General features: G+C 49.3%; 1 protein-coding gene across 2 annotated transcripts in view; it reads left to right on the forward strand.

The window, feature by feature from the left end:
* Positions 1 to 5,054: 5,054 nt before the first annotated feature.
* The window catches only part of KIF3C (kinesin family member 3C), a 36,688-nt gene continuing 18,410 nt past the window's right edge, over positions 5,055 to 23,332 (forward strand). For both annotated transcript variants that reach the window (XR_007462353.1, XM_049651925.1), the window contains exon 1: positions 5,055 to 7,259. Coding sequence is in view for 1 of the 2 variants with exons in the window: in XM_049651925.1 (XP_049507882.1) it covers positions 5,703 to 7,259 (1,557 nt within the window). In the remaining variant the exon portion in view is untranslated. The remainder of the gene's footprint in view (positions 7,260 to 23,332) is intronic.

The raw sequence follows: 23,332 nt of genomic DNA on the forward strand, positions 1-23,332 counted from the left end.
GTCCTTTTTTTTTTTTTTTTTTTTTTTGAGTCTATTTATTTTTTTTGAGAGACACAGAGAGAGAGAGAGGAAGAGACAGTGCAGAGCCTGATGCAGGGCTTAATCTCACAAACTGTGAGATCATGACCTGAGCCGAAATCAAGAGTTGGACACCTAGCAGACTAAACCACCAGGTGCCCTGGAGTCCTCCTTTTTATGGGGATATTAATATCTGCCCCTTTTCTGGGGTTGATGTGACGATTAAGTGAGAAATACATGTGATAATGCCTTATTAACCGTAAATCATTGTACAAATATAAAATTTTTTTTTACCACCGCTTCTTGGTCTTGCCTCCCCATTTCCTTGCCCTGAAGGTCTCGGAACATTCTTCATTCATTTGCTTAACAACCGATTTTGATTACCTAACGTGTATACAGTATCATGCTAGGTATGGGGAAAGGAGACACAGAAGCAAAGAGCATAGCTCCTGTCCTCAGGGGGGCACACATTATGGGGAGGGAGACAGACTCAGTTAACCATAACCCATACAAGGGAACCAGTGATGAGTTCTCTAAGGCTAGTTAGACAATGAGCTATGGAATTATGAGGAAAGGAGCGATTAATTAGAATAGATAGAATTAGGAGAGTCAAAGAAGTCTTCCCAGAAAAGGTGATGTTCATACAGGACTTTCACTTTTTCTGTTTATTTATAAAAATATTTATTGAAGCACCTGGGTGGCTCAGGCAGTTAAGCATCCAACTCTTGATTTCAGCTCAGGTCATGATCTCATGGTTCGTGGGTTCCACCCGCACACGGGGCTCTGTGCTGACAGTGCAGAGCCTGCTTGGGATTCTCTCTCTCCCTCTCTGCTCCTCCCCACTCGTTCTTTCTCTCTCTATCTCAAAATTAATAAATTAACCTTAAAATTTTTTTTTTAAATATTTACTGAGCACATGCTATGTGCCAGGAATTGGACTAGTCATTGTGGATACAAGAGTGAACAAAACAGGCACCTGGCTGACTCAGTCAGTAGAACAAGCAACTCTCAATCTTGGGGGCGTGAGTTCAAACCCCACATTGGGTGTAGAGTTGACTTTTTAAAAAATGGGCCAAACAGAGATGTTATATCTTCACAGAACAACAAAGGAGGGCAAATATTTATTTAATTACAATTATGCTAAGTTTTATGAAAAAAAAATACAGGGAACAGTGAGAACATATTACAAAGGGGTATAAACTAGGTGGGAAAGTCAAGAAATACACCCATTGGAATCGACATTCAAGCTGAGAGCTGAAAAATGAAGAGCAGGTATCTAAGTAAAAATGATTAGGATAAATGTTTTAGGTTGCAGAAACAGGCCCTATGCAAAGGCCCTGTGGTCTTTATAGGAAGCAAGGTGAAGAGTGGCATGAGATGTGACAGGAGATATGGCAGGTAGCAGACTGCATAGGTCTTTGGAGGCTACATTCATGATTTGGACTTCAGTTCAAGAGCAATGAAGAACATCGAAACATTTTAAGCATGGGGAGACATGATCGGACATGTCTTTTTAATTACTTGTAGGATTACTTGTACAGAATGGACAGGTAGAGGCAAGAGAAGACCTAAGGAGACCAGACTGGAGGCAACTGTGGGGCACCAGGCCAGAGAAGATGGTGGCTTGGGTCATGAGATTGACTGTAGAAGGGGAGAAGAAGTCCGTAGATCTGACAAATGTTAAGGAAGTTGAGTTGACAGGATTTAGTGTTTGGAAGGATACATTGTGGGTGGGGGAAGAGCCATTTACAGAGCTAGAGACCATTCTTGGAGGACAAAGTTTGGAAGGGAGAATGATGAGTTCAGTGTGAACAAGTAGAATTTCAGGCACATGGGAGCCATCCAAGTGGCTATGTCCATTAGAGAATTGGATACATGGATTTGGAGCTCAGAGAAGGCAGAACTGGAATACCAATTTAGGAATCACTTAGACATGAACTGAAGCAAGGAACTACGGTGATCATTATAGGGTGACATTGAAAGTAAAAGGGGGCTTAGGGTCAAACCTTAGTGAACACCATTTAATGTTGGAGTTGAATGAGGTCAACCGGTCAGGGAGACTGAACTGAGCCACCAAAAACTCATGAGAGCTGTAGGAGGAAAACCAGAAAAGTGTAGGGTCATGAAAACCACGGGAAGTGAGTGAGAGTTTGCTAAAGAAGGATGAGGTGGGTTATGCCAAATGCTCCTATTGAAAGGGATCCACTAGAATTGGCACCTCGGGGCTCCTGATATCCTTGGTAAGAGAAATCTCTATGGAACAGTGGTAGTAGAAGCCATATTGAGTTGCGGAACGAATAGAAAGTGAGGAGGTGTAGACAGAGACAGTTAGGAGAACATTTCAGGCAGAGATGCAGCGTGAGCAAAGGCCTGGGGGCCTGAAAATTTACGGTGTGTTTGGAAAACTTCAAGAAAACCCAAATGACTAGAGACTTGAGTGTGGAACAGGGAGAGGGAAGGAAGAACGGCTGGAGAAGATGCTGAAAAGGGACATACAGGATGTGAACACCGTTGACTACAAAGGACAAAAGGAAGGAAAACTACTATTTTTTTTTAAATGTCTTCTACATCCAGGGAGTTTTCACATCGTCTCTCTCAAAACTCATGTAAACCCTGTGAGTAACGGAAACATTCTTATCTTCACTTTTCCCGCTGGGAAAATAGCTGTTCGGAGAAGCTGAATGATTTACTCAGGATCACACATCTTGTAGGCGTTGGGATTCCAGGCCCCCTCCCATACCCGAGGATCTGAGCAAGTGCCTGGCCAGGTGGCAAGTGTCACGTAGGAAGAACAGGGCCAGAATCCCTCTCATCCAGCAGAGATGTAGTGTCAGGTGAGTTAGCCAAAGCAGAGAAAGAGTAGTCCAAAAACCAAAGCCAAGTGCAACAAGAAAATAGTTCAAGAGCCAAATGGTTGCTCCATCCAGAAGTCAGGTTGCCAGAGCCAAGAGAGGTTAGTCTACAAAGCCAAAACCCCACCCAGTAATTGGTCCAAAAGCCAAGTTAATCATAAGCAGTAGAGCTTGATCAAAGAGAGGGTCGAGGAAAGCCAGGAGACTTCACAAGTAGGTGAGCTAACAGCTAAGCCTCAAGCTTCCCGTTGAGCTGACATCAAGGTTCCGGGGATTTGAAGATGGGGAGGAGGTGAAGAACTAAACAATTAGGTCCTCCCGAGAATAGCATCATTGGAAATGTTTTGTGCAAAGATTCTGCTGGTGCCTCTGTGAAGAAGGGCCATGAAGGTCCAGATAACACTACCTCCTCAATCTGGATCTCAGAGAGAAAGGACAACTTGGGCTCAGTCCACAGATTCAACTGCCACTAGCTTGGTCCTTGGACTTGAGAAATTATACTGATTTGTATCCTAGAGGAAAAATACGAAGACCCCTAAAGAGGAACACTAAACACAGACCTAGTCTATCCAGGGTACTCAAGACAGCAAGAGCTGTAGGGCAACCAAGCTAGGCCACAAGCATCTATTAAGGGCTTGCCTAAAAGTAAGTCTTCTCAGGGACATGTGGCTGGCTCAGTGGGCGGAGCATGACTCTTGATCTCAGGATTGTGAGTTCAAGCCCCATGCTGGGTGTAAGGATTACGTAAAAATAAACTCTTAAAAAAAAAAAGTCTTCTCACTGGCACAATAGTTTTTCACTGTTTCATTTGAGCCTTGCAACTACTCCATAGAGTATTATTCACCCCTGCCCCTGGCTCGCCACTCCAATTGTTTAAACAGATGAGGAAGCTGAAGCTAGAGCAAGGTAAGTGACTGCCCAAAGTCACACAGTTGGATGGAGACCAGAAGTGCAAGTTGAGGGGTTCCTGGGAGGCTCAGTCAGTTGAGGTCCAGTTCTTGATTTCGGCTCAGGTCATGATCTCCTGGTTTGTGGGACTGAGCCCTGCATCAGGCTCTGTGCTGACAGCATGGAGCCTGCTTGGGATTCTCTCTCTCCCTCTCTCTCTGCCCCTCCCCTGCTTGCTCTCTCTCTCTTTCAAAGCAAAGAAATAAACTTTTAAAAAAAGGTGCAATTTGAGTTCAAGCTTTGTTTTATGCAAATTCTGTCTCTTTCTGCATCGGAAAAGAAACTGATCAAGGAAGCCTTCCCAGAGGAGGAGGTGCCTGAACTGCCCAAATGGCAGTCCCAAATGTGAAAGGGTGACAGCACCCTCTGGGCAAAGGCACAAAGATGCAACACAGCACATCCAGTTAAGAACACAAAACGTGGTTCTTAGAATGTGAGCTCCTTGAGGACAAGAAGGTGCAGCTCCTAGAATGGGGCCTGGGGCTCAGCAGGCACTGTTTGAAGGAATGAATGTCTGGAACACAGTGTACCTGGAGGGAGGCTCGGAAGGTGGACCTGTATCAGAAGATGGTGGGGCTTGTAGACAATAGGGAAGGCTAGTGGAAGAGGCGAGAAGGGGACCTGGGCGCATGTGCAGAGAACACGTGAGGAGAGAATCGGCTGCAAGGTGGTTCCAGGAGACAAGAGGAAGGCCAGAAGTAAATCAGGCTAGGGTAAAGGAACGACAGAGTCAGGAAACGTTTAGGAGTCAAGGTGCCTGGCACCACTCTGAAGGGGAGGGGTGATCTATACGCGTCTGCAGGCAGAAAGGCAGGAGCAGTGGAATGATGGAGGATGGTACCTGTGGAGGGAACAAGTGTGGGTGGTGGATACCCCCCGCCCCGTCCCCGCCAGGTAGGCTGCAACCTCAGCAGTCACTCCGTAGGTTGCAAGCCAGAGAGGGAGGGGCCTCCCGGACGCGAGAAGGCATCAGCAACCTGCCAGAACCCGGTTAACAAAGGCAGGACTACAATTCCCAGCATGCTCGGGCCCAGTGGGGTGACGGCGGGCGGTGCCTGCGCCGCACCCGCCTGGTGGGCGCGGGACCTGGGTCGGCACCCGAGCCTGTCATTCCGGAGGGGTCCGCGGGGGTGCGGGCGGGCGATGCACCCCTGTCCCCCGCGCTCCGGCCGCGCCGGGCTCGCGCCTCCCGCCCCGCGGCCCCGCCCCTTGCCCCACCCCAGCCGGGCGGCTTAGCTGGGGCCGCAGCGCGGCGGCAACATCACTCTCGCCGCGGCTGCTCCGCCCCATCCCCTTCTGTTTTTCTCTCTCATTCTCCGGTGGCAGCGGCGGGGAAGGTGGAGGCAGGGGCAGCGGCAGCCGCGCTGGCTGCAATGAATGATCCCCCAGCGCGGGGGGAGGACCCCAGGTGAGCCTCTGCCCTCGGGAGGGCCGGGACCCCCGGCCGCCCAGGACCAGCAGCCCCCGCCATGGATCCCTAGAAGAGGAGGAGGAGGAGAAGACAGCTTCGCCGCCCACCCCCATCCCATTTTCCTCTTCCTTTATCTCATTGTTGCCGTAGCTGTTTACGGCAGCGCTCCCTCTGCCCCAGCATGGGGCGGGTTCCGGGCACTGCCATTCGGCCGGTGCGGCTCCCGCGGCTGCCCGGGGATTCTGCCTAATTCTCCCTTCCCGGCCGGTGCAGCGAGGACCGGAGAGCGGTGGAGGCCCGGACTGCAGCAGCGGCGGGGCCACCTCCCAGCATCCCCACCCTAGGAGGCTGCATGCGGATTGAAGAGCGGCGCCTGGGGGCTGGGCCGGCCCCGCTGATCCGGACCTAGAGAGGACAGCAGGACCGCCCAGGCTGCGGAGGGGCCCTGGGGGCAGGAAGGACAGAGCGGCAAGATGGCCAGTAAAACCAAGGCCAGCGAGGCCCTAAAGGTGGTGGCCCGGTGCCGCCCCCTCAGCCGGAAGGAGGAGGCTGCTGGTCACGAGCAGATCCTGACCATGGACGTGAAACTGGGCCAGGTGACCCTGCGGAACCCCCGCGCTGCCCCAGGGGAGCTGCCCAAGTCCTTCACCTTTGATGCCGTGTACGATGCCAGCTCCAAGCAGGCGGACTTGTATGATGAAACCGTGAGGCCCCTGGTAGACTCGGTGCTTCAGGGTTTCAATGGCACGGTGTTTGCCTACGGCCAGACGGGCACTGGCAAGACCTACACCATGCAGGGGACCTGGGTGGAGCCCGAGCTGCGCGGGGTCATCCCCAATGCCTTTGAGCATATCTTCACCCACATCTCTCGCTCCCAGAACCAGCAGTACCTGGTCCGGGCCTCCTACCTGGAGATCTACCAGGAGGAGATTCGAGACCTGCTCTCCAAGGAGCCTGGCAAGAGGCTAGAACTGAAGGAGAACCCGGAGACCGGGGTCTACATCAAGGACCTCTCCTCCTTCGTCACCAAGAATGTCAAGGAGATTGAGCACGTGATGAACCTGGGGAACCAGACCCGGGCAGTGGGCAGCACTCACATGAATGAGGTCAGCTCCCGCTCCCATGCCATCTTCGTCATCACGGTGGAGTGCAGTGAGCGTGGCTCAGATGGTCAGGACCACATCCGTGTGGGCAAGCTCAACCTGGTGGACCTGGCTGGCAGTGAGAGGCAGAACAAGGCAGGCCCCAACACAGCCGGAGGGACGGTCACGCAGTCCACGGGGAGTGGCGGCGGCGGCGGCGGCGGCGGTGGTGGTGGTGGTGGTGGTGGTGGAGGAGAGAGGCCTAAGGAAGCCTCCAAAATCAACCTCTCACTGTCTGCCCTGGGCAACGTGATCGCTGCTCTGGCGGGGAACAGGAGCACTCACATCCCTTACCGGGACTCCAAGCTGACCCGGCTGCTCCAGGACTCTCTGGGGGGGAACGCCAAGACCATCATGGTGGCCACCCTGGGGCCAGCTTCGCACAGCTACGACGAGAGCCTCTCCACCCTGCGCTTTGCCAACAGGGCCAAGAACATCAAGAACAAGCCCCGGGTGAACGAGGACCCCAAGGACACTCTGCTGCGGGAATTTCAGGAGGAGATCGCCCGCCTGAAGGCCCAGCTGGAGAAGAAGGGGATGCTGGGAAAGCGGCTCCGGAGGAAGAGCAGCCGCAGGAAGAAGGCTGTGTCAGCCCCAGCCGGGTACCCTGAGGGGCCAGTGATAGAGGCCTGGGTGGCCGAAGAGGAGGATGGCAACAACAACAACCACCGCCCGCCCCAGCCTACCCTGGAGTCAGCCTTGGATAAGAACATGGAGAATTACCTGCAGGAACAGAAGGAGCGTCTGGAGGAAGAGAAGGCGGCCATCCAGGATGACCGCAGCCTCGTGAGCGAGGAGAAGCAGAAGCTGCTGGAGGAAAAGGAGAAGATGCTGGAAGACCTAAGGCGGGAGCAGCAGGCCACAGAGCTGCTCGCAGCCAAGTACAAGGTAAGGGCCCCAGAGAGCAGGGGTACTCCAGAGGTCCCCAGAGGGATCTGGGTGACAGGCTTTTCTTTGAGGGTCTGTGCCCTGACCTGAGTGAAGCAAGGTGTCCTCCCTCAGCGCCACACACTGCCCTCTTGCCAGATGCTCCCCTGGAGCAGCCAGGCAAATTCCTGCGATTCCGGGCTGCCAGGCAGAACCTTCCAGGAGCGCCTAGGAGGACAGACAAACTCACACGCATACACACACGAAGCAAAGCAGGCAGGTGACCTTTCAAGCCAGTGAACCTGAGCTGGTCTCACCTACTGCCTGTCCATCTCTGCTGGTGCCGTCTGTGTCAGTCGGGTCCACGGGACGACCAGGTCAGCCTCGTTTGGGTGTGGATTGTCTTGCACAGCCTCCTCCCCTGGGACCTCCTCCCTCTGCAGCACCTTCACACCTCACACCATTTTAACCATATCTGACATTCGGACAGCACTTCCCGGTTGACCAAATGCCCCACAAACGTGGTCTCATTTGAGCCTTACAGGAGCCATCCAGGGTCCTGGTTCTTAAGTCCCCACCGTACAGGCAAGGAACTAAGTAAGTGTCAGAGAGGTGACGTGACCAAGGTTCCATCCTACAAAATGGCAGAGCTGAGCTGGAATGCCTGGACCTCGGGCTCTTTCGGTACTTGGATGGCAAGGTAGGACTAGGGATGGATCCAGCTTCCCATGAAAGCAGTCCACGGGAGCCATGCAGTGCAGAGCCTGGTCCTTGGTAGCGTCAGGAGGGAGATTCAGGGATCACAGAGAGGGGAGGAGAGAGCACTGGGCTCTACCCTGGAGCCCTGGAGTCTAGGCCTAGCTATTCTATAGCTCATTAAGTGACCTTGTATAAGTTGCTTCCTCCTTTTCTCAAACTTCAGTTTCCCTTTTTGTAAAACCGAGGTGGTCTCAGTGATCTCTGAAGCTCTTCCAACCTGAGAAGCAAACCGGCCCCCACACCCAGGCCTTGTCCTGGTCCCAGTAAGAGCTAGTTCCCCATTGCCCTGAGAGCTATCTGGGCCTTCCTGAGCCGTCCCCTTCCCGATGGGGGCCTCCAGGCCCTAGGTGGGGCTAAGCTACAGAGGTCCCTGCCAGGCCAGCCACAGACCTGTTAAATTTCACTGCTGCTGATGCCACAACTCAATGTTCCAGGTATTTCCGGATCCCTGGATTCCTCAGCACTAGGGGTTGGAGGAAGGACACAGGGAACCATGCACTTGCTGGTTCACTTGCTCGAGAGAAAAAAAACATTGCTATTTTTTATGCCCTCTCAAGAGTGTGGGCTGGGGATCAGGGAACCCAGCCCGCGGAAGGAGAGCGGCAGCTGCTGCAAGACGGGCAGGTGAGCTGTATGCCATTGTCTGTGTTTATGGGAACGTGTTGCTGCACCCGCGGCTCTGGCCTTGCATATTTAATATTTAATTCACCTCCGTGAGCTCAGCAAGGGTTATGCTGAGGTGCTTCCTCAAGGAAGGGATCAGGGGCCCAGCACCTTTGGGGCCATCCTGGGAGAAGCAAGATGTTAACGGCAAAATAGTTACACTCAGCTCTCCCTAGGAGGAAGGGAATCCAGGCAGTCTGGTACTTTCCACTGGGGAAGCTTACACGGGCAGGAGTCTGTCATTGGTTTCATTACCAAGAGTGCCCCCTTACCCCTTACTTTCCCTTCTCCATCCTCATGTCCCTTAAGGCTGGGAGGCTGTGGAGGCTGAGACGGTGCAAAAGCACACATCGGCCCTGACGAAATGGGTAGAGGGGTTGGAATGAAGGATCCAGTGGATTCTTCCCTCTGGGAGCAATGGGATCTCCCATTGTTGGCAACTGACTGGCTCCCTCAGTAAGATTCTTGGATCTCAGGCAGTGTGGGCACAGATAATAGGATGGTCAGGAGATCAGGGCAGCCAGCACCAGAATTCTTGCTCTAAAGGCATGGTCCACAGAACCCTCCTTCTTAATGCTGGCAGGGGCTTTGGGAAACTGAGGCCTGGACCTGCCCAGGGCCACACAGGTAAGTTAAGGAAATCCTAGACTCTTTATGCTTGATCTGGCCTCTCCATGACAGCAGCATCCTGATGTTACCTGTGCTACTTGATAATCAGAAAAATTCATTTTTCTGTAACTCTTTGACATCTTCACCTCAGGCAACCCCAAGAGATGGGAACTACTTGTTCCCATTTGACAGTTAGGAAAACCAAGGCTGGGGAAGTTGAGTGACTCTCTCTGTGCCCTCAGCTGATAAGCAGTGGAGCCAGGACTGGGACCCAGGTCTCCTAATGCCCCCAGACCTGTGCTCTTCTCAAGTCATCACGGTCCCTCCATGTTTGCTCACTGTGTGATTCAGGGCAAAGGCCTTCGCCTCTCTAGGCCTTAGGTTTCCGTTCGCCTAATGAGAAGTCCCGCATATCTGACACATCTCCCTGGGGACTGGGAGAAACGGTCATTATGTGCCAGGCTTTCAGACATTAGTGGAGGGGGAGGGGTGGCTGGGAAATTCCAGGAGGGGAATGAGTCCATGTCCTGTGACTTCTTATCACACCCAGCCCAGGACAAACAGCAACAAGCAACTCAAAGTGGAGCCTGGACAGAGGACCCCAAGCTCCTCGTACCTCTAAGGCGCTGGCTGGTTCAATGTTGGATGTTTCTGGGATGGAGGAAACCATTTGAGGACTCTTGAGGGGTCACCGGGGCAAAGAGGGGAGGAGCGAGGTAGAGATAATCCCGGGCCTGCCTATTCCACGGCTTGTGCCAAAGATTAAATGAGATCATTAGTGGGTGGGCATTTGAAATGCGTTGAAAGAGCCAAATAAATGGAGGGGCATTAGCAGCCACAGGGTGGCTTCTGTCTACCAAGCAGGGGTCCAGTGATCTCCGGGATTGACATCTTTGTTGTTAGCTTGACTCTTTCCTTGCCGAGCCGTCCCCCGAGGCCTTGCCATAACCCTGCAGCTCCGGAAGCAGAGCCGGGCAAGAAAGACGTGGGAGAACTCAGAAGGCTGGGAGCTCGGGTCCCTCCTGGAAATTAACTGAGCTTCTGCTCCCCATCAGCCACACTCTCCTCTGGTTCCCACTTCTGGGTTATGGCATCAACTCCCCTTCTCGCCTCCCCCCATCCCCTTCTTCCCCGCTCACACCACCCTCTGGGGGCAACTAAGCGGTAGCTGATGCGACCTAGTGCCCTCGTTCACTCTCTGACTCATCTTACAGTCTGTCTCGCCCGCTTTCTCTTCCACCTCCAGGCTCCCTGCTTCCTTTGTTCTGTCCTCACTGTGTACAAACACAGTGCCTGTCTCCTTGGAGTCTCCTTTCATCTCTCCTTCTGTGTTCACCATGGGCCTCAGGGGGTGTTAGGTGTGCAAATGTGTGCTTGCTTGTGATTGCGATTGTGACCAGTGCCTGCTTTCTCACGAATCATTAGCAACCCTTATATAGTACCTCCAGGGGGCTTGATGGCTTCCAGGGCCTATGGGGAAGGGGGCGCAGGGCAAGTCACAGACCCACAACTGAGGCTGTGGCTTTGCTGACATGTGTCTGGGCACAGTGCACGGACTGCGGCGAGCACTGGTGAAAGCATATGGATTGGTTGGGAGAAGGCCCACTTTATTCACGTTTAATTGTGCAAGGCGTTTTTTGTTTTTTGTTTTTTGTTTTTTTAATTTTTTTAAATGTTTATTTCTGAGACAGAGAGAGACAGAGCATGAGTGGGGGAGGGGAGAGAGAGAGAGGGAGACACAGGGTCAGAAGCAGGCTCTAGGCTCTGAGCTGTCAGCACAGAGCCCGGCGCGGGGCTCGAAATCACAAACCGTGAGATCATGACCTGCGCCAAAGTTGGTCACTCAACCAACTGAGCCACCCAGGCGCGCCCCGCAAGACGTTTTTTAAATGACTACTTTAATTTCACACTGAGTTGTTTGAGGGATTGGACCAGGTAATCTCTAAAACTTTGATCCTGGATACTTAAGAGAGAAAACAGAAGTGTGTCTCGGGGAGGTCAGGGCTGCAGATGACACAAAATGAGGGTTCCAGTTAAAGAGAGGAGGGGAAGAGGCATGCCTGTTGGTCCCCACGTAACTAGGTCTGGAGGGAGAAGAGCAGGCAGGTCTTGGCCGGAGCCCAGCTCTGTCTGTGGTGGGTGTAGAAAAGAGACCCTGCAGCAGCCGCTCCCAAAGCCAAAGGGATGAGGTCATTGCAGAGAATACAAACTGCATTGAATTTTTATTGTCCACTTTGTAGGTCCCTCTTCTTCCCCCCCCCCCCCCCCCCCCACTCATGAGCACTGGGATTAACCAGGAGAAGCTATGCAAAAAGGGAGTTTCAAGCTCCAGAAATAGCAGTGATCACAGTAATAATGCCGTTTACTTAACACTTGCTTTGTGCCAAGCACTATACTACATATTGTATTATAAATTATGCAACTTAATCCACACAAGCACCTTCCAAGAAAGGTGGTGTCACTCTTCCCATTTTATAGCTGTTAAACCGAGGCCCATGGAGGTTAAGTAACTTGCCCAAGGCCTCATATTTTGCATGTGGCAAATCCAGTCGAGCCCGGGTTGGTTTAACACAAAATTTGATCCTCTTTTATGCTTAAAGAATTAGGAAGATCAGCAACCTGGTTGCTAGGAAGGTGGTGGAAAATGGCAGGAGGTTGTGTGGCTGCATTGAACTTGAGGTGACAAAATCCAATGGGCAGCTAGAGATGGATCGGTGGAGTTTAAGAGGAGGCACAAGACCAGAAATGGAGATTGGGGGCCCGTCTTTAGAAGAGATCTTAAATGGGACCCTCACCCTCTGTTCTTGACACTCTCTCCCTCTATGTAAATGACTCCCAGACTGGGGTCTCCCGTCCTGGTCTCTCTGCTGACCTTGTTCTGTAGCGTGCTGTATTCAGAACAGGTGCATCAGACACAGACCTGAGTTTAGTGACTTACTAGCTCTGAGACCTCAGTTACCTCATCTATAAAGTGAAACAATAACAGTACCAATAATTAACAGGATTAAATGAGATAATCAGTGTTAAAGCACTTTGCACAGTTCCTGGCATGTAAGTGTTCGGTAAATAACAACTTTATTACTGCCTCATGGACAGTGTCTCTTGGCTTCACCTTCCTGATAAGTCAGACACACCACGTTTTAGTCTGGCATTCAGGGCCTGCCAGTGGCTGGCTGCCATATATCTCCTCAATCTTGCCCACCCAAGCCAGCTACTCCAGTGGGAGAACCTCACAGCCAGCTGGGCTACCCCCATCTTTTGAACCCAATAGGCACCTCACTTTCTGATGATTGCACCGTTTTTTATTTTTTTTTAGTGTTTATTTATTTTTAAGTCAGAGAGAGCCAGTATGCGCAGGGGAGGGGCAGAGAGAGAGGAGACCCAGAATCCACAGCAGGCTCCAGGCTCTGAGCTGTCAGCACAGAGCCCGATGTGGGGCTCGGACTCACAAACCGTGTGATCGTGACCTGAGCCGAAGTCGGACGCTTAACTGACTGAGCCACCAGGCGCCCTGATTGTCCTGTTTTTATATCCTAGATTGTCCTGGTAGCCAGAGGATGGGAATTACAGGAGCAGATTAAAGTCAATATAAAAAACTTCCTAACACTTAGAAATGGGCTGCTTCTAGAGGTAGTGGGCTTCAATCCCTGGGAGGGCTCAAGGAGAAACTGAATGTCAGAGGCGCTCAAAAGGGATTTATGTATCAGCAAAGCCATTGAACTCGATGGTCTTTAAAGCCCCTCCTCCTCCTAAAAGTCCTTAATTGTTGGAAATACTATTTTTTAGAGCAAAGTATAAAATACTCAGTTCATCTTTTTGAAAATTCAGATTAGGGGTGTCTGGCTGGCTCAGTCAGAAGAGCATACAATTCTTGACCATGAGTTTGAACCCCATGTTGGGGGTAGAGGTGACTTAAATAAATAAAACTTTATATTATTATTACTATTTTTTCTAAGTAGGCTCCATGCCCAACGTGGAGCCCAATATGGAGCCCAACGTGGAGCTTGAACTCACAACCCTGAGATCAAGACCTGAGCTGAGATCAAGAGTCAGATGCTTAACTGACTGAGCCATCCAGGTGCCCCAATAAATAAAACCTAAAAAAGAAAAAATTAAGACCAGAGGGTTTAAGTTTTAATGTATGCATTCAATCAATAATAAAAAATAATTTTCAGTTCTCTATCGTGGCCAGTTAGAAAAAGACAATGAAATGAAGAAAAGAGAGAAGAGAACGGGGAGAAAGACAGGAAAGAAATAGAAGGGGACGGTGAAGAGGGGAAAGAGAAGTGGGGTCATAAAGGCAGGGAGAAAGAAGGAGAAAGTGGGTAAAGGGGCGAATAGCAGGACTTCTGGGGAGAAGGAGCCCCAGGAGGAGAAAAAGTGCTGTGGAGGGGGGAGTTAAATACCCAGTATCGTTCCGCTCTCTGGTCTTCATGTTGGTCTCTGAATAGGGCGGTTACCAGTCTCTGGAGAGACTCCCCAGTAATCTAGGAAGTGTCTACTTCCCCAAAGCTGGTCTGGTTCCTTCCACGTCCCCCAGGACACCAGTCCCATGCCAGACACTCGGATTTACGGGGCTGGGTCATCAGGGACTACACAACACACCCCCATCTCAGCTAAGTCCTCCACCATCCTTGAGAGAAGCCTCCTGATAAAAAGTGATGGGTGCCCCGAGCTGCGTCTGACATCTAGGTCAGAGTCCATGGCCTCTTGGCATTGATGGGATCCGTGTCTTCTCTTCCTTCCCATCCCTGGCAGCAGTGTGATCATTTAACAGAACTACCATGAGCTGGGGCGTTTTATAATATAAAGATTTGCCTGGCAAGAAGCATTTAAGACCCATACATTTCCATCAGATGTTTTGGGCTTCAAGTTATGTCGAGGCTCAGCAGTCCTTTTGGTCCAGTGTTGGGTTTCTCCCTATGTGTGTTGACTAGAGGACTGTATTATTGCCCTTAGTCATTTCCAGCCCCCAGATAGCACAAGATTGGATCAAGTGGCTATGATAATGTTCTCATTGTGCTCTGAGGACTAGAGGCAAGGCCTGGGATGCAGCTAGAGAAGGGCACCCTTCTCCTGCCATGCCCTGCCAGCCTGTTGCACCTGGCCAGTCTAGGGCGCTTCTGGAGCCTTCTTGGCCTGAGAGCTGTTGAACTAGGTAGCCTGAGGAGATAAGAAAATGGTCCCTCTTCCCACAAAGCTAGCCATTCTGCCATGCAGCTGTGCAAGGCAGATCCCTGTTCCCAGAGTTCAGAGGGCACCTGTTCTTGTGGTTTGGTATATCTAGAATTTGTAATATGCTGAGAAATTCCTGGGCATTAACTCCTGGTCATATTAGAGTTATTTCTCAGTCATCTCCCTTTCCTGCCAGATGTACTTGACAGAGGAGTACCAGGTCCTGGGCTGATCTGTTTCTATAGCACTAGGTGATGGACCTGCAGGCTTTCTCCTTTCTTGAGGTGAGCCAGCAGAATAATAATGACAACAATAGTAATGATGATGATAGCTACCGTTTCTTTAGTGCAGGTTTCGTACAGCCAAACACGCTGCCTGTGTTCTTTATGTGCATTGTTTTTCTTTAATCCGCACATTAGCCCCATGAAGTAGTACTATTTTAATCTCCATGTGACCAGTGAGGCTACCGAGACTCCTTAAGGAACAACCCAGGGTCACGTGCCTAGGAAGCGTTAGGGCCAGAACAGGAGCCTCTGTCTGCCTGTCTCCAGAGCCCACGATCTTTACCTCCACACTGTAACACCAACTCAGATACGAAAGATTCATGCCAGATCCCGGGCTAATAGGCCCCAGTGGGAGCTCTTATCTGGCGAGATGCTTAACTCAACCCATCTCTGGCCTTCCGTATGATGCAAACCCCCAGCCCCTAACTCACCTGGCTCCTTTCATTCATGTCATCAACAAATCTTTTTGAGTACCCATGACCAGGAGCATGTATCAGTAGGTATAGTTGAGTAAGTCTTTAAATTATTTAAATTTCTGGAAGGAATGATGAGAATTCACTAATAGTGGTTATTTCTAAGAATTTTAATGGGGAGGGAGGCTTTCATTTTTCAATTTATACTTTTTGTACCTTTATCTTTTTATTCTTACTGCAAGCATATAGTACTTTGTTAAATAAAAACTAATCTAAAAATTTTAAGGGAGGAAAAATATATAAAAGAAATGTGTTAACACCTCGTTGGAAGATTGGCTTAAAAACAATGAATAATTGGGGCGCCTGGGTGGCTCAGTCGGTTAAGCGTCCGACTTCGGCTCAGGTCATGAGCTCACTGTTCGTGAGTTCAAGCCCCGCTTCGGGCTCTGTGCTGACAGCTCGGAGCCTGGAGCCTGTTTCAGATTCTGTGTCTCCCTCTCTCTCTCTCTGGCCCTCCCCCGTTCATGCTCTGTCTCTCTCTGTCTCAAAAATAAGCGTTAAAAAAAATTATTTAAAAAAAAATGAATAATTGAGGGAGATCCAGGGTTGATAATCATTCTCAGTGATATTCAGTTATTGGAAATCCTGTGACCGTGGACAAGTCACTTCCCCTCCCAGGGACTGCAAGACATGATCAATAGATGATTCCTTGCTTTCTGTACTATTTGCTGATTCACCTCAGAAGCAGCAGGTCAGGAGCCCAGGGTTAGAGGTCAGCCTGAATGATGGGCAGTGGGGACTGGAGAGGAATGACCAAGCATTGCCTGGGGGCTGGAGTCTGTATGACCCCAGTGACCCACCTAAGCCCTTGGCCCTGTGCCCAGGCTGTCAAATGCTGAGTCTGCCCTTTATGCCTCCTTAGGTCTCATCCAGTTCTGACATTATAGCGTTCTGTTGTTCACTTGCATCCCCGGTGCTGGAGAGACACCCTCTAGAACACTACATCTAAACAAGGGAAGTAGGGGAGAAGGAGGAAGGTAGGGATCAGACGTGAGGTGTTTGTGGTTTTCTGACTGAAGTGAACGGGCTGTTTTTTTTTCTTCCCGCTTTTCTCCGAGGGGCATCCATCCCCTGTCCAATACAAAGCTGGGAGCGGAGTCCAGCTCAGTTCACTCCCCAGCCAATACGCTTCCCGATCGCTAATTTTTTTCTTCTTGATGGGAGAATTCCTAGCATTTGAGAGACCAATCCTTTCTGTTGTGTTTTGAGCCATCCAAGGAGACTCAAGGCAGGAAACAGACTGAGTCTCCTGATTTCTGTCCCCCGGGGCAGAAAATCACTGCAAATAGCACGGTTCTTCCCTTTACTGTTGTCTCTTTGGTTTCTTTTTCTTTTTTCTTTCTTTCTTTCTTTTTTTTTTTTTTTCTCTTTCTGCTGTCTTCTCAAGATCTGTAACGAGGGAGCCACAGAAGGAGAAATAGGCCTGTGACAGTAGGAGTGGTGGTAACAAGAGATTTGAGCAACGACTGTTCCACTGATTGTTTTGTGTTGCTCTTTGTGATGAGTAGACACTGATTGACAAGGAACTGCTGACATTTGATTGTACTTTATCACTTACCAAGTACTTTCACATGTTATCCAACTCACCATTCTTACCCAAAGCCTGCAAGGTTGGTGGTATTCTCTTCTGTTTTACGGATAAGGAAACTGAAGTCCAGGGTCTGATGCCCTAGATTTCATAGCAAATAGATTGTAATAGATTACATAGCAAATGTACCAGCATTCAGGCTCTCTGACATGCCCAGTGCTGTTTATATCATTCCTCTGTGGGACTCGGGAGGTGGCCTTTCCCATGAACATTCCAGGGGTTAGCCTCTCTCCGGGATGCTAGTGATACTGACAGCCTCCCCCCAGGCATGTGGTTAAGACTCTAACCCACTCATCTCAGAGGCCCCCAGAAGATGCCTCAGGCAAAAGCATCTTCAGCAGAGATCTGCCTGTTTCGGCTCAGAGAGAAAGAAATGGCGCCCTGAGCTTTCCTGATGGTTCCCGAATTGGCAAAGGTGCAAATACCAAATGCTGCTTCTCTCCTAGGCTCCTTCCTTCCTGAACCCAGGAGAAAGCTGTGGAACGGGGAAAAGGACGCCAGTGGAGTTAGGAAGCTGCTGTTCAAATATCACCTCTGCCATTTACTGGCTCCATGACCTTGAGCGAGTCTGTTTACCAGTCTGAATCTCAGTTTCCTTTTATGTCAAATGGCAATCATTCTCGTTATCTCAAATGGGATGATTAATCTTAAAAGGACCTAGCCTGGCCACAGGCACATGGCAAGTTGCATCTGTGATTACTGTTGCCCTCAGAATGTCATAGATTAGCTGGCGCTGGCAGGGCAGAGCCTGTCTGGCTTCTGTGAAATCATACCTGATGGTATCTTCTCAGAAGAGTGGCTCTCTGGGCCTGGCTGTCTCCTGTCTTTCCAGATCGGCGCTTAATGAGTACTGAGGCCTCCTTCCTCTTCCTTCTGGTCTTGCACTGGACCCTGCACAGGAAGGGGTGAACCTCTGCATATCCCAAGCTGGGCCTGAAGGCTGACATGGTCCCTGTGATGAAATGGGCCATCAGTTGTCACAGCAGCCACCTCTAATGCCTGGAATCAAGACCCTGGTCAAATTGGGAAATTATCTGGAAAGAACATAGTCAATGTAGGAGCAGATTACACTTCTTTATTTTATTTATTTTTTAATGTTCATTTCTGAGACAGAGAGAGACAGAGCATGAGTGGGGGAGGGGCAGAGAGAGAGGGAGACGCAGAATCCAAAGCAGCGTCCAGGCTCTGAGCTGTCAGCACAGAGCCCGACAACGGGGCTTAAACTCACAAACCGTGAGATCATGACCTGAGCCGAAGCCGGTCGCTCAACCAACTGAGCCACCCAGGCACCCCCAGATTACACTTAAAATTTCCTGAATTATGAGTCTCCAGGCTTAGACTACTCCATCTCTGTTGACACATTTTAGTGTCCCATCTGTAAAGCAAAGGGGGTGGGGTCCATGATTTGCTGAGGCTGCCTTACTTATGCCGTGATTTGTATCAGTCTCTCAAGAGTCAGACCATGGCCCTGGAGCGCCCAGCCCTGCCTCTTCCACCCCCGCAGCCTCTGCTGGCCTTTTAGTTACACTGGACTTATTTAGAACCAGTAGGACCAAACCCAGTCCTGTCCACAGGCCCCACCCACCTGTCTTTTGCCTTGAGAGATCACAAAGGCAGCATTAACTAGGGCAGCTAAGAGCTCCAGGGAACTGTTCCTGGGGACTAGGAACCCTGTATTCCCAGCCCCTCTGTTTAGTAAATCCCAGCATGAAGTGGGCCTATGGATTTGAGGCATCCCTGTCCCTCCCTGTCCTCCATAGGTGATAGTAAGGACAGAGATCTGAAGAAAAGGAGGAGATGGCAACCGGTATCCTCAGAAAAATGGGGGGGACATAAAAGCAAAAGCAAAAAAAAAAAAAAAAATCCCACCCATGTTTCCAAGCAAAGAATTGAAGTCATCTATGACATATTTCAGAGCGTGGGGGCGAAGCAGACAGCATGGGTTGAGAATGGGGAGAAGGTGGGGGCTGAGACCTTGCACCTGCCCACAGATGTTGTGCCAGGACCAGCCCCCCACCCCCCACCCCCCACCCCCCACCCCCTTCTAGCATAAGACAGGCTCTGTCAGCCAGGCTTGGCTGACAGCGTGGGCTGGACAAGTGGGCAAGACTTGGTGAGTCACCAGAAAGGCAAATTCAGTTGTCATTCAGACCACGTCTGTGCTGGGTTTCGGCGGGTCTGGCGGAGAAGCACAGGGACTGTGGACAAATGGGAGTGGGGTGATAACAGACAGACAGACGTCATCCAGAATTCTCTTCATAGAGCCCAGGGCCCAGCCAGAAGGAGAGATCCTGAAGCAGAGTTCTAGATCCAAGGAGGAGATCTAACATGAAGGCCAATTAGCAAGAACTGACAGAGAAATCAGTCCTGAGAGTCCTATTGTACGGGTAGGGGAGACTCAGAACCTGGGGGCCCTGGTAATCTTGGCTGGTACAGCAGATTCCAGGCCTGATCGGCAGCTCAAAGTCTGCCTGACTGTCTAAATGGGTATCTTGAATCCATTTGGATATTGTCAGGCAGAATTTTTTTTTTTTTTAATGTTTATTCATTTTTGAGAGAGAGAGGGAGAGAGAGGGAGGGGCAGAGAGAGAGGGGGAACAGAGGATCTGAAGCGGGCTCTGCTCTGACAGAGAGTCCTATGTGGGGCTTGAAGTCACAAACTGCGAGATCATGACCTGAGCCAAAGTTGGACACTTAACCAGCCGAGCCACCCAGGCACCCCTGTCAGGCCAAATTTTGAATGAAGAGAGCAAAGGACTAGGTGTGGGTAGCTGGAGAAAGTGAAGGCTGAACAAAGAATTGTTTTGAATCAGAGGTCTGTCTCCTTACTTAAAGATCACCAAGAAAAAAAAAATAACTTGAAAAAAGCATAAAAGGATATGTTGTGAAAGGAGAGCTCAGACCTCCACAAGTCCACCTGAAAGGTATAGAGAATATAAAATAAATGGGAAGGCTCAATTTTATATCTACTATTAGAGCAATTTTTAAAAATAATGATAATACTTCGTGCCTATGACATTGTAATAAAAGCAGCTCCATTATTTATTGCTGGCAGTAAAGTGGTATAAACTGTTAGAACTTGGCAGTATGTTCTAAGATAGACAAAATGTTTATAATCCTTTGTCCACTCCTGAAATTTCCTTCTAAGAAAGTCATCTAAAAAAACCAAAAAATTATATGTACAAGGATGTTTGTCATAAACATTGTACACAACCAAAATATCTTTTTTTAAAAATTTTTTTAAATGTTTATTTTTATTTTTGAGACCGAGAGAGACAGAGCATGAATGGGGGAGGGTCAGAGAGAGGGAGACACAGAATCTGAAACATACTCCAGGCTCTGAGCTGTCAGCGCAGAGCCCGACGCGGGGCTCGAACTCGCGGACCGTGAGATCATGACCCGAGCCGAAATCAGACGCTTAACTGACTGAGCCACCCAGGTGCCCCAACACAACCAAAATATCTTCTAATGCAGGTTAATGAAATATATTTAAATTAGCTGCTGTATTATGCAATCATCAAATTTATAGTCATAAACCTTAGTGAAGTAACAGGAAATTCTGGAGAGATTTGATAAAATGGAAATAGCAGGACATGAGTGTATATTTATACCTTGCCTGTTGATGTGAAAAAATGATGTGTGCATATGGAGAAATCTGGAAAAACGGAAAATAAAAGAAGCTGAGTATGTGAGGAATATGTATTTTCCTAATTTTGTTTTATTTCTGTGGTTATTCGGATATTAGTGCATTTTTTTTTCCTGAAGGGAGAGAAAGACAATAAAAGGTTAAATATGTGTCCTCAGGAGGGCACCTGGGGGAGTAGAGCAACTCTTGATCTCAGGGTCCTGCGTTCAAGCCCCACATTGGGCATAGAGCTTACTTTAAAAAAAATGTGTCTTTAGAATCCCTTAATAAACTGTTAGATATTTAATACAGTCCTCCTGAGATAACCAGTTCCATAAATTTATCACCTTTTGTGAACAGTAGAACTTCCCTTTATTTGTCAAAAAAACCCAAAGTATAAGCTCTTCCTCTATGTGCCAGGACTGATTGGAAAAGCCTGGATCTTTCCTTTTCACACCTATTTTAATTTAATTTTATCTTTTAAAGGGAACATTTTTTTTAATGTTTATTCATTTGAGAGAGAGAGAGAGAGAGTATGAGCAGGGGAGGGGCAGAGAGAGAGGGAGACAGAATCCAAAGCGGTCTCTGTCACACTGTCAGCACAGGGCTCCCTCCACCTGATGAACCACGAGATCACGACCTGAGCCAAGGTCAGATGCTTAACTGACTGAGCCACCCAGGTGCCCCTATTTTATTATTTTTTTTAATGTTTATCATTTTAAGAGAACGTGTGCCTGAGCGGGAGAGGGGCAGAAAGAAAGATAGAGAATCCCAAGCAGGCTCTGCACGTAGCACAGAGCCTGATGCAGGGCTCAATCTCATGACCAAGAGATCATAACCTGAGCCAAAATCATGAGTCAGACACTTAACCGACTGAGCCACTAAGGTGCCCCATATTTTATTTTATTTTATTTTTTTAATTAAGCAAGCTCTATGCCCCAGCCTGGGGCTCGAACTCACGACCCTGAGATCAGGAGTCGCATGCTCTACCGACCGAGCCAGCCATGCACCCCCACACCTATTTTGATCGTATAGTTTCCAGGTCTATCCTCGTAACCTTTCTTTGTCTTTGCAGACTAAAGAGTCCTAATTTTTAGTAGCCCTTGGATGGTTTTAGCCGCCCTTCTCTAGATCACTCTCCTCCGTGTCCCCAGAGACGCAGTGAGGGAACTACACACAGTGCTCCAGATTGAGCTGCGTCACCATTTTATATTAGGGTAGAATGATTTTTGTTTTGTTTCCAAAAAAGCCTTCATGATGGTGCCTGGCCAGAAGCTAGTGGCTTTTTTAGCTGTGGAAGCATATTAAGCCAATGTCTTCTGGGAACAATAGAGAATTACTCCCCCCTCCCCCACTTTTTTTTTTTTTAACTCATAACTGATTGCTCACAGCTATCATTTAATGCGTAGAGCTAGGATTACTTTTTCCCAGAATGTAAAACTGTAATTGAAGCTCATCTGACATTTTTTTTTGTCAGCTCACGCGGCCTAGAAATTCTCTTGGACGTTACCACTTACGAAGCTCTGGGGGCATCTGTGGAGCTGGGTATCTGGCCAGTGCTCTCTTTCTTGTGTGATTTCTAGTGGAGATCAGTCCTGTCTTTTAACATCTGAACAGTTTTCCATCCAGAGAGATGCCTGTTTCTGTTTCCTTTTCCTAATCCACCCCCCTATTACGAGAATATACTTCCCTTCTCTGTCTCCTTACCGCACCCCCCCCCCCCCCCCGGCCCCAGCCCCCCCGTCTAACTTAACCAAGGCAGGGGTATTTTAACCTCTAACGTTCTGGCCACTGGCTTCCCCATGTACCGGAATAACCGTGGGGATGAGTCAGACACGATTTTCTCCTGATGGAAACGTATTGCTCTTCTCTTAGCAGGTTCTGCTTCCTAAAACATTGAACAGAATGTCTGGAGTAGAAAGAGCATGGGCTTTGGAGCCAGGCCGACCTGGGCCTGGATTTTCCATTTAAATTTAATGGCCGTGATGTGACTGACGGTGGATGGATTACTTAACCTGTCGGAGCTTTCGTAAGGAAAATGATGGTGCTAACAGCATGCCCCTTAAAGCATGTCACACGGGCCACCTGGGGATCTCCTTACAAAGCAGATTCTGATTCACTAGGTCTGTGTAGGGCCTAAGATCCTGCATTTGTAACAAGTCCCCCAGTAATATTGATTCTGGGGGGAATCTCAAAAAGCAGTGATTCTGGGGCACCTGGGTGACTCAGTCAGCTAAGTGTCCGAATCTTGATTCTGGCTCGGGTCATGATTTCACGGTTCCTGAGTTCAAGCCCTGCATCTGGCTCTGCACTGACAGTGTGGAGCCCACTTGGGATTCTCTCTCTCTCCATCTCTCTCTGTCCCTCCCCTGCTTGTGCTCTCTCTCTCTCTCTCTCAAAATAAATTTAGGGGCCCCTGGGTGGCTCAGTCAGTTAAGCATCCAACTTCGGCTCAGGTAATGATCTCACATTTCATGGGTTCTAGTCCCGCATCGGGCTCTGTGCTGACAGCTCAGAGCCTGGAGCCTGCTTCGGATTCTGTGTCTCCCCCTCTCTCTCTGCCCCTCCCCCACTTGTGCTCTGTCTCTTTCTCTCAAAGATAAATAAACATTAAAAAAAATAAAAATTAATTAATTAAAAAAAAAAAAAGCAGTGATTCTTAAATATGAACCTTTAAAAAACACCAATGCCCAGACCTCATCACTGGCTCTCCTGCCCCTTTCCAATTTGATTGACAGTGGGGTGTAGCCTGGGCCTAGTAAAAGCTCCCCAGGTGACTCTAATAGACATCAAAGTTTAAGACCCAATTCTTAAAGGTTTAGTAGGAGAAGTAAATATGGAACAGCTGACCAGCAAGAAAATAATGGTTTTCTTCCTCCTGGTTCCCTGTCCTGTTCTCTCTCAACCCGGGTCCCCGT

The sequence above is a fragment of the Panthera uncia genome (assembly GCF_023721935.1).
Source record: "Panthera uncia isolate 11264 chromosome A3 unlocalized genomic scaffold, Puncia_PCG_1.0 HiC_scaffold_12, whole genome shotgun sequence".
NCBI classification, from domain to species: Eukaryota; Metazoa; Chordata; class Mammalia; order Carnivora; family Felidae; genus Panthera; species Panthera uncia.